This window comes from Prunus persica, chromosome G1 (genome assembly GCF_000346465.2).
Source record: "Prunus persica cultivar Lovell chromosome G1, Prunus_persica_NCBIv2, whole genome shotgun sequence".
Taxonomy (NCBI): Eukaryota; Viridiplantae; Streptophyta; class Magnoliopsida; order Rosales; family Rosaceae; genus Prunus; species Prunus persica.
In genome coordinates, this window is record NC_034009.1 from 34,499,367 (window position 1) to 34,512,722 (window position 13,356).

The 13,356-nt window shown below is 38.3% G+C and overlaps 1 protein-coding gene across 1 annotated transcript; it reads left to right on the plus strand.

Moving 5' to 3' along the window:
• LOC18789043 (protein DETOXIFICATION 33) lies at nt 4,135–7,754 on the plus strand. The gene is made up of 9 exons (XM_007222738.2): nt 4,135–4,610; nt 4,702–4,897; nt 5,682–6,027; nt 6,123–6,209; nt 6,322–6,378; nt 6,523–6,761; nt 6,848–6,966; nt 7,085–7,171; nt 7,291–7,754. The coding sequence occupies exons 1-9, from the start codon at nt 4,356–4,358 to the stop codon at nt 7,348–7,350; spliced, it is 1,446 nt and encodes a 481-aa protein (XP_007222800.1). The 5' UTR covers nt 4,135–4,355; the 3' UTR covers nt 7,351–7,754.

Genomic DNA, 13,356 nt, shown 5'->3' on the forward strand with positions numbered 1-13,356 from the left:
GAATATTTTGTTCAAAAGAGAAATTGTGCTGGAAATTTGGGACTTCTTCCAGAGCAGAAATTCACAGCTGTGATACGAATGTTGGCGTATGGGTCATCTGCTGATCAGGTAGACGAGATTGCTCGGATGGGGAAGTCCACTATTTTGGAGAGCTTGGTGCGATTTTGTGATGCAGTGGAAACTCTGTACACCAGAGACTACCTCCGCAAACCTACGCCTAGGGACCTGCAAAGGCTTCTCCAAAAAGCTGAGTCTCGAGGATTCCCTGGCATGATTGGTAGTATTGACTGCATGCACTGGCAGTGGAAAAATTGTCCAACTGCTTGGCAAGGGGACTACGGAAATAGAAAAGGGCAGAAAAGTATCATCCTGGAAGCAGTTGCTGGTTTTGATACATGGGTTTGGCACGCCTTCTTCGGAGTTGCCGGATCTCAAAACGATTTGAATGTCCTAGGTCAATCCCCGGTGTTCAATGATGTTTTGAGAGGTGAAGCCCCAAATATCACATATGAAATTAACAATACCATCTACCAGACCGGGTATTATCTAGCTGATGGCATATACCCGAGGTGGACAACATTTGTGAAAACAATTCCACATCCCCGATCCCATAAGGAAAAATTTTTTGCTTGCTATCAAGAGGGGTACAGAAAAGATGTTGAGAGGTGCTTTGGTATCCTTCAAGCTCGGTGGGCTATTATCAGGGGCGCGGCACGTCTATTTGACGAGGAGGTGCTTAGGAGTATAATGATGACTTGTATCATCCTCCATAACATGATTGTGGAAGATGAATATGATTACGATGCTGATGACGTGTATGAACCAAATCCCATGGACACGGCCCTAACACGAATTTATGAAAAACCAGTGGGGCCAAATGGAGAAGCAGTGCAGCATGAACCGTTGGTTAGAGACGGTAGTTTCATGCCTCGTATGATTGATCGCTACACGGAGATGCAATCGTCGTATATTCATGAACACCGTCAAGTTGACTTGATGGAGCATTTATGGGCGGTGAAAGGCAATGAAGGAAATGAAGGTGAATAAAGTGAAGTGAAGAAGTTGTTTTTATTTTATTATGTTTATGTTTTATGCTTTGGTTGTGGGTTGTTTATTTTTTATGCTTTGGTTGTGGGTTGTTTATGTTTTATGCTTTGGTTGTGGGTTGTTTATTTTTTATGCTTTGGTTGTGGTTTGTTTTTTATGTATGGAATGTTTTGAATAAAAAGGATTTTTGTTGAATATTTTCTTTATTGACTAAAAGAAAAGCAATACAACTAATAATAAAATAAAATACATGAATTAAACAAAACAAAAAATACAATGAAATGAAAGGTACATGAATTAAAGAAAACAAAAAATACAATGAAATCAAAGGTACATGAATTAAAGAAAACAAAAAATACAATGAAATCAAAGCCAAGTAAACTAAGACATGAAAGGCAAACAAACTAGTTTAATGGTTTCCATCATTTAACCAATCCGTGTTGCTAGGTCCATCGTCACGAAAAAATCTTCGTCTCATAATATCCCTTCGTTCTAGCTTCCAATATTGTTTTGTTTCAGGGGACATATGGCTTGTATCCATGGCCATGGTTTCCCGATCTTTTTTTTCAATGTTTTGTTCGCGTACATACTCCCTTTCTTTGCGCACATACTCCCTTTCTTTTGCATATTCTACTTGAATAGCCATATCATGCTCTTGTTGTTTCAAGTCCATTTCAATTCTCATGGCTTGGTGCTTTGAAAGTTCCTCCAAAAATTGAGATGCATTCTTGCTAGAATTACTCCCTCTCTTCGCCTTCGCCGCCTTCCTCCCAATAGGCCTTGGCTCATTTTCAATTGGTGAGTCTAGATTCATCGGGGAATCCATAGGTGAATCCGATGCCGGAGTCTCACGAAGTGGAGTCTCGTTCAAGACTACCGTCGGACCGGTTGGAATAATTTGGAATCTCTTACAAGTCTTCACCACCTCCCAACAATGGGTATGGATGAAACTTTTTTTCCCTTGGCCAGTAGCACCAAACCACATTTGTGCTTGTATAATCTATAAAAAAAATGAAATGGAAATGCAAGAGAATTTTTAAAATATTGGCAATGCAACATGTAAAAAAAAAACTAATGAAAATTAAAGAATTAATAAAAAAATGCAACATGTATTAAAAAAAAATAGAGACATATTAACAAAATATATAAATTGCAAGAAACATTTAAATAAAAATTAATATGACATAGAAATTAATAGAAGAAAAATGACAAATAATTTACCTCATTGCTAAGATTTTCTCCGCTTCGTTGGTTGTCAATTGCTTTTGCTAAAGCATTTCTCCATTTCCCCAACTCTTTATTAAGAACTTTCCACCTACTGGATAATGCCATTTCCGTACGTGTAGAACCAATTGCCCTTTCACAAAATGCTTGATGAATTTTTTTCCACATATGAGAAAATTTAATCTCATTGCCCGTTACTGGACAATGACTAATTTGGACCCAAGCCTCACACAAGCTAACATCTTCCATCATGCTCCATGCCCCTCCATTTTCATTAGAAGAACCCATAATATGCTAGAAAAAAATTACAACTTGAAAGTGAAAAAATATTGAATAGAAAGTGAATAAATTTTGAGGAGAAAGTTAACAATAGTAGAAGGAGAAGAAAATATATGAGGATTTGGTGTTAAAAGTGAAGAGTATTGGTTGGTATTTATACACAAAAAATTCTGTAATTTTTGTGTATTTTTTTAAAAAAAATTCGATTTTTTTTCAATTTTTTTTGGCAGAAAAATTGGCTGCCGTTGGATTGAAGAAAAAATTCCAATCGGAGCGACCAGAGGCCGCCACGTGTCAAAGAGCCGTTGGCGGCACTGTAGCGCTGATATGAAATTTTTTTTAACGTTGGCGCGTGCATTGCACGCGCCAACGTTAAAAAAAAATTCATAATTTCAGGGCTGACGCCATGCTGGCGTCAGCTATTTTGTCCTGGACTTCGGGCCGATTTCGCCTTCGGGCCTGCCCGTTTTGCTGGGGCCCACGCTCGCCCGGGCTGGACTTTTGCTGCTGGAATCGATTTTTTGCCCAAACCCCCCCAGCCCGAGTGTTTCCAGCCCTGCTGGAAATGCTCTAAGAAGCCTTTTTTGGGCCTAGGTGCCCCCCTGCCCGGGGCCGCTGGAAGTGCTCCCAGGAGATGATATTTTGTAACTGTGAAGCAGCTAATTTACATCTACCAGCCAACCAGCTTCCTTCTACGCCGCCGGTTGTATTCGTGTACCATTTTCTATTATAGTAAATTTAGGTTTTACTCATAAAAAAACTTCACTTTTAGAAAAAGCCAAAGCTTTTTGAAAAAAGACAGAATAACCTCTCAACTTTCAAACTAAAGACATGCAAATGTAAAGGATTTCTTAGGAAATCAAAAAATAAATAAGGGCAATTTTGTCCATTTTTGCTTCTTTTAAAAATTTTCTCTCTCCTTTGGGCTTTTCCAAAGTCTCCCTTCTATTATTACACGTTCTTTCATATCACATCAAAAGATTTGTTGATTCCATATATATAGAGAGTTTCGGTACATGGTGTTCGCTGAAGAGAGGCTCAACCTACTCTTCTACACTTATAGTCAAACTTGAGCCAATAATTTAGTTAGCCACCGAATTTCTTGAGGGATATTCATTGCATGAAAAGTATAAATATTTTATTATTATTTTTTTGGGTATTTACAGTTTAGGAAGTCCGGTCTTGCTTGCACTGAAGAAATCTGAAGGTGGTACAGGCACAGAAAGCATGTATAACGTATAACTCATGTGAATAAGGCCTGAAAGTAATTCGTGTCACGCAAAAAGCATGTGAACAGTAGGATTTATTTGTTTATTTATTGAATGGTTCTAAGCTTATAATAAAACGGACATGTGCGAGGGATGGGGGGAACTCTGAACTCTATCTCTAATCCATTGGGCGGGGCCCACGTTACATTCAGAGCTGTGAGTCTGATTGGATTTCGAGACCCACAACCACAGAATTGGTGAGACGTGTGTAAAATCTGACGGCTCTAGGGCCTGTGTGGAGTGTGTCCTAGCTCGTCTGGACGTCGTATATAAGTTATAACGACCAGTCAAACTATTATCACGCATACCTTACCAACCTGCAAAATGGCAAGACAAAACGGACACGGCTCACTCGCTGAGTCACTGTGTCCGTAGCTAGCCAGTCCACCCACAACAACCAAGAACCCCCTATAATCTCACGTTCTATTCTAAATTCTAAGTGGGTTGGGTTTGATATAACACACACACAAGAAAACAAACCAATAAACCATCTTTGGCTTTCTTCAGACTCTGCTCTGCAGCACACAAGACAGAGTCATGGACAATAATACCCCGCTCCTCGCTTCGAACCACAGCGGCCATGAACAAGAAGAGAAAGTCGGCATTGTTAAGGAGTTCGGGATCGAGTCTAAGAAGCTATGGAAGATTGCGGGCCCGGCTATCTTCACCGCCATATGCCAGTACTCCTTGGGTGCTCTCACTCAGGTCTTTTCCGGGTTCGTCGGGGATGTCGAGCTAGCCGCCGTCTCCGTCGAGAACTCCGTCATCGCCGGCCTGGCTTTCGGTGTCATGGTAATTAATTTTCATATAGGAAATTGTTTTAGCATTAATAATATCTGTAAATATTGGGAGCTAATTGATTGGTTAATTAATAACTTGGCAGCTGGGAATGGGGAGTGCACTGGAGACGCTGTGTGGGCAAGCATACGGTGCGGGGCAGATCAGGATGTTGGGGATATACATGCAGAGATCGTGGATCATTTTGCTGGTAACAGCTTGTGTTTTGGTGCCGGTCTATGTTTGGTCGCCTCCCATTCTTGAGCTGGTCGGAGAGACCGATCAGATCTCAGAGGCCGCCGGTTCGTTTTTTTTAAATTCCCCTTTTCTTTCCTGTTACTAATTCTTAAGGTAAACTTTGGAAAAATTAAAGGAGAGAGAAATTTTTTAAAGGAAGTTAAGATGGGCAAAATTACTCTTATTTATTTTTAAATTTTTTAAGAAATTTTTTATATTTTCATGTCTTTAGTTTGAAAATTGAAAGATTTGTATGTCTTTATAAAAAAAAATTTTGGCTTTTTTCAAAAGGGAAATTTTTTTTTTTATGGATAAAACTTAAATTTATTAAATTGTTATCACATTGACGTCACGTGCAAGAAAAATAAGTTTGGTTTTTGTACGTATCCATTAAAGAAGGCTAATTAATAATTAATAGAAGCTGGCCAACACATGGCAATTCCTTATTAAAACAATCCCACTGAAAAACAAAGAAATCTTTTTTTATTTAAAGACTTAGATTTGTGGTATTAATTAATTAATCATATCATTCACAAGTTTGGCCAAATCTTTCTTTCCTTCTTTCCTTCTTTCTTTAATCAAAAGATTATTACTTTCTTTGTTTCTAGAATTGTTCATTAATTTGCTGAAAATGGGCTTGTCTCAAGGCCATCGACGCCTATAAGTCTTCCCAGCCCCAAAGCCAACTTGTTTGCCCAAAAATGGAAGTCACTTTTTCTCTGCCTTTTAAAATTTTCTCCTTGTCGGAAGATTGCCCTGTAGTTTTTTTCTTCTCTGTTTTCGTAACTTCCCATTTGTGAGTTGGTACTTCTGTAAAGTTTGACAAGTATTGGGGTCTTTATGGTGCAGGAAAGTTTGCTCTGTGGATGCTTCCACAATTGTTTGCCTACGCACTCAATTTTCCCATACAAAAGTTTTTGCAAGCACAGAGGAAGGTCTTTGTCATGGCCTGGATATCAGCTGTAGTGCTAGTATTACATGCAGTATTCAGCTGGTTGTTGATATTGAAGCTTGGGTGGGGCTTAACTGGGGCAGCAGTCACACTCAACATATCATGGTGGCTAATTGTTATTGCCCAATTGTTGTACATCTTCATCACCAAGTCAGATGGTGCTTGGAGTGGATTCTCTTGGCTTGCATTTGCAGACTTATTTGGCTTTGTTAAGCTCTCTTTAGCTTCTGCTGTCATGTTATGGTATTTTTCTTCTCCTTTAAGTCCTGTGGTCTATGTGAAGTATAATATTTTGGTACCATATGCTGATTAAAGGTTGCTTGCTGTGCAAAATGCAGCTTGGAATTCTGGTACTTGATGGTGCTAGTGGTTATAACAGGCCGTTTGAAGAACCCTTTGATCCCAGTTGATGCCATCTCTATTTGGTAATGTGCTTTAGTTCTAGAAAGTTTGATAGAAAATAGTGATTTCATGGGTTTTTTCACAGAACCATGAACTTTTAGTGTTTTGACCTTACCCTCACAATAATTTATGCAGCATGAACATAAATGGATGGGATGCAATGATTGCGATTGGGTTTAATGCTGCAATAAGGTATAATTATGCTCCCTTCAATTTTTTTTTTCTTTCCTTGTTTATTTCTTCCATCCCAATTTGTTCTGTTTTTAAATTTTTTATAAAAATAACATTCCGTGTTTCATGAAAAACTAATTTACCTTGTGATGTATGTTGCAACAGTGTGAGAGTATCAAATGAACTTGGAGCTGGAAATGCCAAGATAGCGAAATTTGCTGTGGTAGTGGTTTCCGTCACTTCAGTGGCTATAGGAGTGGTTTGCTTGGCTGTAGTTTTGACCACAAGAGATTATTTCCCGTACCTTTTCACCAGCAGTGAAGCCGTTGCTAAGGAAACTACTCAACTTGCACTCTTGCTTGGAATCACAGTCCTTCTCAACAGCCTTCAACCAGTCTTATCTGGTAAATACTAAACACAAACACACAATATATGTAAAAGTAAATTTTCTTGTTCTTAACTGTTTATTGTCTTTAAATTGTTTCTGCAGGTGTCGCTGTTGGAGCAGGATGGCAAGCTCTTGTCGCATACATCAACATTGGGTGTTACTATATCGTCGGATTGCCAGCTGGAATACTTCTTGGATTCACATTTGGTTTTGGAGTGGAGGTGATACAAAGTTCCTTCCTCTTTTTCTTTTTCACTTGGAAACGATATCTTATATGGGCTAATTAATTGTGTTTAATTTCCCTCCAAATTCAATTTTTTGAACTTGTGTGTTCTGTAGGGTATTTGGTCAGGGATGATTGGTGGCATTGCCTTGCAAACCCTAATCTTGATCGTGGTCGTTTCCTTAACTAACTGGAACAAAGAAGTCAGTATTTCTTACTCAACTCTCTCTTTCCCTCTCCATCCATATCCACTCTTAGCCTCAAATCACGTTCTTTTGCTTAAAACAGATAAATTTTTATTTATGTTTTATGAAATGTGCAGGCTGATGAGGCAGAGAGCCGTGTCCAGAAGTGGGGAGGAGGAGTAGCTGCACAGGATTAAATCAAAGACTAAACATAAAAATTGAAGAGTGCCACAGCAGCCACACAGGCTCTTCTTGTCTTTGTTGCTTTTGCAGGCAACCATTGCCAATGCTGTGCAATGCATCATTGTGCTAAATCAAGATTTTGATGCTGAAACTTAAATTGATTGGTAAGAACTTGAGTGAGCAACGGTGACACACATCGCTTCTTTTGTTGTAAAAAAATTTCCATGCTAAAATGGTGCAGCATCGGCAGTGTAGTCAATTTTCAATTTTTCACGTGACACAAATATAGCTGTACCGCTTTGGACCTGTAGTACAATTCAGGCATTTCTTGTCTTTGTTAATTTTTAGGGGAGTTTTGTTTTTGTACTTTTATTTGTTTAGCAATAAAAACTATCGCTTGTCCGAAAGAAAAAAAAAACATACTTAAAACTAATCAAACAATATGGGTATAATATTTTTCAGGTTCTATTTCATTCTCCAAAAGAAGGTATTTATAGTACGAGAATGTAACCCTAGTAAGGTCAAACTAGGAAACAAGATAAAAACCTAATTACACAATATTTGTACAAAAAGGAAAGAAATATAATCCTAATAAACTAGGAAATAAATATCCTAATAAAGCTAGGATCTCGCTAACACTCTCCCTCAAGTTGGAGCAAAGATGTCATGCATGCCTAACTTATCAAGCGAGTTAAGAAAGATCGTAGTAGAGACAGCTTTCGTAAGAACATTTCCTAATTGATACTCGGATGATATAAACGAAAAAGAAATAATTTCAGCATCCAACTTTTCTTTAACAAAATGTCGATTAACCTCCACGTGCTTTGTACGATCATGTTGCACAGGATTATCACAATACAAATCCATGGGTTTCTGGGGTCCAAACCCAAGATCTCTCAACAATCTTCTCAACCATAGTAACTCACACACACCTTGAACCATCCCACGGTACTCGGCCTCGGCACTAGACCTAGACACCATTTTTTGCTTTTTACTCATCCAAGTAACTAGATTACTACTAACAAATGTGAAATACTCAGACGTAGAACGTCTATTAGTGACTGAACCAGCCCAATCAGCATCCGTATACCCTTCCACATATGTATGACCATACTTGCAAAACATTAACCTCTTTCTAGGAGTTACTTTCAGGTGCATCACAGCACCCATATGATATTCACTAGGAGAATGTATAAACTGACTCACTACACTTACTGCATATGCAATATCAGGACGTGTATGAGATAAATAAATCAATTTCCCCACAAGTCGTTGATAATGCTCTTTATCTGTAAGGACTTGATCAGGATACAACCCAAACTTATGGTTCTGTTCACTAGGGGTATCAATTGGTTTACAATCTAACATTCCAGTCTATGCAAGTAAATCCAAAATATACTTTCTTTAAGACAGAAAGATACCATGTTTAGATCTGGCAACTTCAATCCCAAGAAAGTACTTCAAATCACCCAATGACTTCATCTCAAACTCGGAAGCCAGATACTTCTGAAGATTTTGCATTTATGCCTGATCATCTCCAGTCACAATCATATCATCAACACAAATAATTAAAGCTGTCAATTTACCTTTATGACGCTTTAGAAACAAAGTATGGTTTGAGTTACTCTGCACATACCTAAATTTCTTCTGCAAATCTCTCAAACCACGCTCTTGGAGACTGCTTCAATCCATATAAAGACTTTCGCAGCTTACACACAACACGCTCCTTTGAGGTTACAGGAATACCAGGAGGGAGATCCATGTAAATCTCCTCCTTGAGGTCACCATGTAGAAACACATTTTTGACATCGAATTGTAATAAGGGCCAGTCGTGGTTAGCAGTCAGGGACAATAGTACACGCACAATATTGAGCTTTGTTACTGGAGCAAAGGTCTCCAAATAATCAACTCCATAGGTCTGAGTATAACCCTTTGCTACCAATCTAGCCTTGTAACGGTCAATGGAACCATCAGCTTTATGCTTCAAAGTAAAAACTCATATGCATCCAACAACTTTCTTTCCTCGTGGCAAAGGAACTAAATCCCATGTTTTATTCTTGTTCAAGGTATCCATTTCAACATTCATGGCATCTATCCATTTGGGGTTAGATAAAGTATCATGCAGCTCAGTTGGTACACATACACTAGATAATTGACACAAATATGATGCATATGACTTAGACAAATGATGAGTTGACACACAATGACTAATGGGATATTTAGACTTGCCATCTATATCAAGAGAATATTGTACTTTAGATTTCCCACGAGTGGTTCATGGGGGTAACTGATAAGTTGACACAGATAGATCATTAGAAATTACCTCACTTGATTCACTATCACGAGTAGATTGGGGCACGGGCAGGGCAGAGGGGGGTATTGCATCAAACTCATCCACACAAGAATCACTGTCATTATTTTTATATACAGGCGATTGGTCACTTGTTTCAGTGTGACCAGTCGTTTCGACACCGTGAACACATGCTTCTTTTCCAGATATGGGCGACTGGTCGAGTTTCAGAAGGCGATCAATCATTTCTTCACAGGGACCACAAGTTTCATCTTCATATATGGGCGACCGATTACTTGCTTCAGTGCGACAAGTCATTTCCTTCATGAAAGCAGTATCTTCAAACACATCATTCTCCAATCCAAGACTTTCCAATTCGCTCCCCTTCTCCCCTTGAATTGGAGAGGAATGAGAGACATAATAGGGCACTTCTTCATAGAAAGTCACGTCCAAAGTAACATGCACCTTCTGGGTAGGTGGATGATAGCACTTATAACCTTTCTGAGTAGAAGAGTAACTAATAAAAACACATGGCAGAGCACAAGAATCAAGTTTACTCCATTGATGAGAGTAGACGTGAACATAGGCAACACACCCAAAAACTTTATGGGGCAACTTGGAGACTGAAACAGGGGAAACATGGTCACCAAATACATCATGTGGAGTCTTGAAATCAAGAACCCGGCTAGGAGTACGATTAATCAAATATGCAGCAGATAAAACAGCATGCCCCCAAAGATGATGGAGAACAGATATGTCCAATATAAGGGAGCGAGCAACTTCAAGTAATTGACGATTCTTGCATTTAGACACACCATTCTGCTGAGGAGTAAATGAGGTTGTCGTTTGGTGAATAATACCTTGAGCAAGGAAGAAAGATGCCAAAGTGTTATTCACATATTCGCCTCCATTATCAGTTCGGAATACTTTGACCCGAGCATGAAACTGAGTATACACCATAGTACAGAACTCTGGAAGGATGAAAGCAACATCATATTTATTTTTCAGCAAGAAAACCCAAGTGAGTCGGGTACAATCATCAATAAATGTGACGAACCAACAAAATTTGTTCGAAGTAACGCAAGCCGGACCCCACACATCAGAATGTACTAAATCAAAAGGCTTTGCGCTTTACTGTCACTCAAAGAAAACACAGTGCGATGACTCTTGGCCAAAATACATGTCTCACACTTAAACTGGACTCATCACAAGAGCGGAATAAAGATGGAAACAGACACTTAAGGTAGCCAAATGATGGGTGTCCCAAGCTACGATGCCATAACCAAATTTGTTGTTTGTCTTTGACACTGCAACTTTGAATAGTATTAACGACACGGGCACGAACTGGTGCATAAGGCAATGTCAAATAATATAACCCCCCTATCCGTTTACTATGCCCAATCGTCTCGTGAGTCTTGAGATCCTGAAAAGAGCAATGTGTAGGATAGAAAGTAGCAGAAGCATTAAATGTATCAAATAATCGACCAATAGATAATAAGTTACAATGGATATTGGGAACTAGTAACGCAAGAGATAAGGACAGAGTAGGAGTGAGAGAGATTGTGCCCTCACCAGTAATTGGATAGGGCAAGCCATTAGCACTAGTTATGTATAGGTCACGGGTGTTACTAGACAACTCATCAAAAAATTTAGCATCATAAGTCATATGATCAGAAGCACCAGTGTCAATTATCCAGGTATTAGAGCCAGTACCTGGAATAAAATTAGAAACACACAAATTTACAGAGGCAGCAGCAACAGCACCAACACTGGAGTTATCACTCATGATTGCAGCAGAAACTCAACAGATCACGGCAGAGTATACAACGGAACACAGCAGAGGCACAAATACGGCAGATGCAAGAAGACATGCACGAACATAGCAGAGTACACAGCGGAACACAACAAATGCACAAATACGGCAGATGCACGAACACATGAATGACACAAACACAATAAAGGCACGAACACGACAACACAACACACAAACCAAGGAGGGTGCACACGGCACAAGTAGAGAAAAAAATATGGGGATAGAACACGGGTGTGCACAATACACAGGTCACCAGAAAAGTTGGCTCTGATGCAAAGTCAAACAATATGGGTCGAATATTTTTCAGGTTCTATTTTATTCTCCAATAGAAGGTATTTATAGTACAAGGATGTAACCCTAGTAGGATCAAACTAGGAAACAAGATAAAAACTTAATTACACAATATTTGTACAAAAAGGAAAGAAATATAATCCTAATAAACTAGGAAATAAATATCCTAATAAAGCTAGGATCTCGCTAACAAAACTATTGTTTCAAATACCCTCAACCCAATCCTTGACCCAAAGAAAGAAAAAAGGAAACACGCATCGAGTCATTCTATAGTGAGAGAATTATATATGACCTTTAGATGAGGTCCTATCTCTTAACCAATAGATTAGGCTAACTAATTTGATCCAACAGTTAAGAGATATGACCTCATTTAAGGGTCACATATAAGGCCCTTGCTATAGAATTCTTGAACACGCATCGCAATTGAAGTGCAACCTATGGGCTTGTGGAGGAACATACAATGAGATTGGGCCAACAAATGTAAAATTTGAGTTATTAAGCAATTTGGCAAGCGATTGAGGAACCGGACCGTCTTGAGAAATAGGCTGCCATGTATAGCAAAGGCACATTTAAAAATAATATACATACATATATATATATATATAGCTTCCATTGAGGGATCCCTCAAATTAGCTTATTTGAGGGATACTCTTGTAGGGCCCACTCCGTATTATATTCATTAATCCAAACCGTCTCTTTTGTAGATACGCATTCAAAGATTATCTATAAAAAAAATTACTTGAATCCGATATCATTTGACCACTCAATTGAATTATTAAAATTTTAGTACTTTCTCGAAGCACTGTGTTCATTGATTTTGTAGGACATAATTGGATATCGAACAGTTTTCTATTTGTCTAATTTTTTGTAAGGATGATCTATAAATATAGATTTAAAAATTAGATGGTTTCAATTGTTGAAAAAAAATTCGTAGGGGACCCTAAAGGGTGTCCCTCAAATAAAATTATTGGAGAGATCCCTCAATAGAAGGGGACTGTATATATATATATATTATATTACAAGCCTATAAATTACAACAAATAAGCTAGCGAAAAGATAACACTCATGGGGACATAGTCAATATTTTGTGAGACATAAATGACAATGAGATTGGCACCATTGATAAAACTTTTTACGGGTTATGATTTTCCTTATCTCATTATTTCTTTATGGTGATTTTTTCATTTTCTTTTTGTCTACTTACATTCTTTTTTATTTTTTTAATACTTTTTACGATAACCCAAAAAAAAAAAAGGAGTGTAAGTGGACACAAAAAAGAGTGAGAAAATAAGTTCCTTTTTTTGTGTGAACATAGTAGATTCATAGATATGAAGGCAGATACAAGATTACAAGAAGAACACTGCCCCCAGAAGAGGGTTATTGCAGACAAGAAAGTAGAAATAAAACAATAAAAACAACAAGTGCAAGAACATTGAGCAAATTCCATATGTAATTAAACTCCAGCTCACTCAGAATTGAAGATGACAGGATCCATAAGAACTCAGGAGTCAGTGTTGAACATAGATCGTGTGGAAAACCAACTCTAAAGGATCCTTGGGATTGGAAACACCAAAAAGTGAAAGAGCAATTACCACTCAAATTCCACCTTGACTTTCGAAGGAAGTC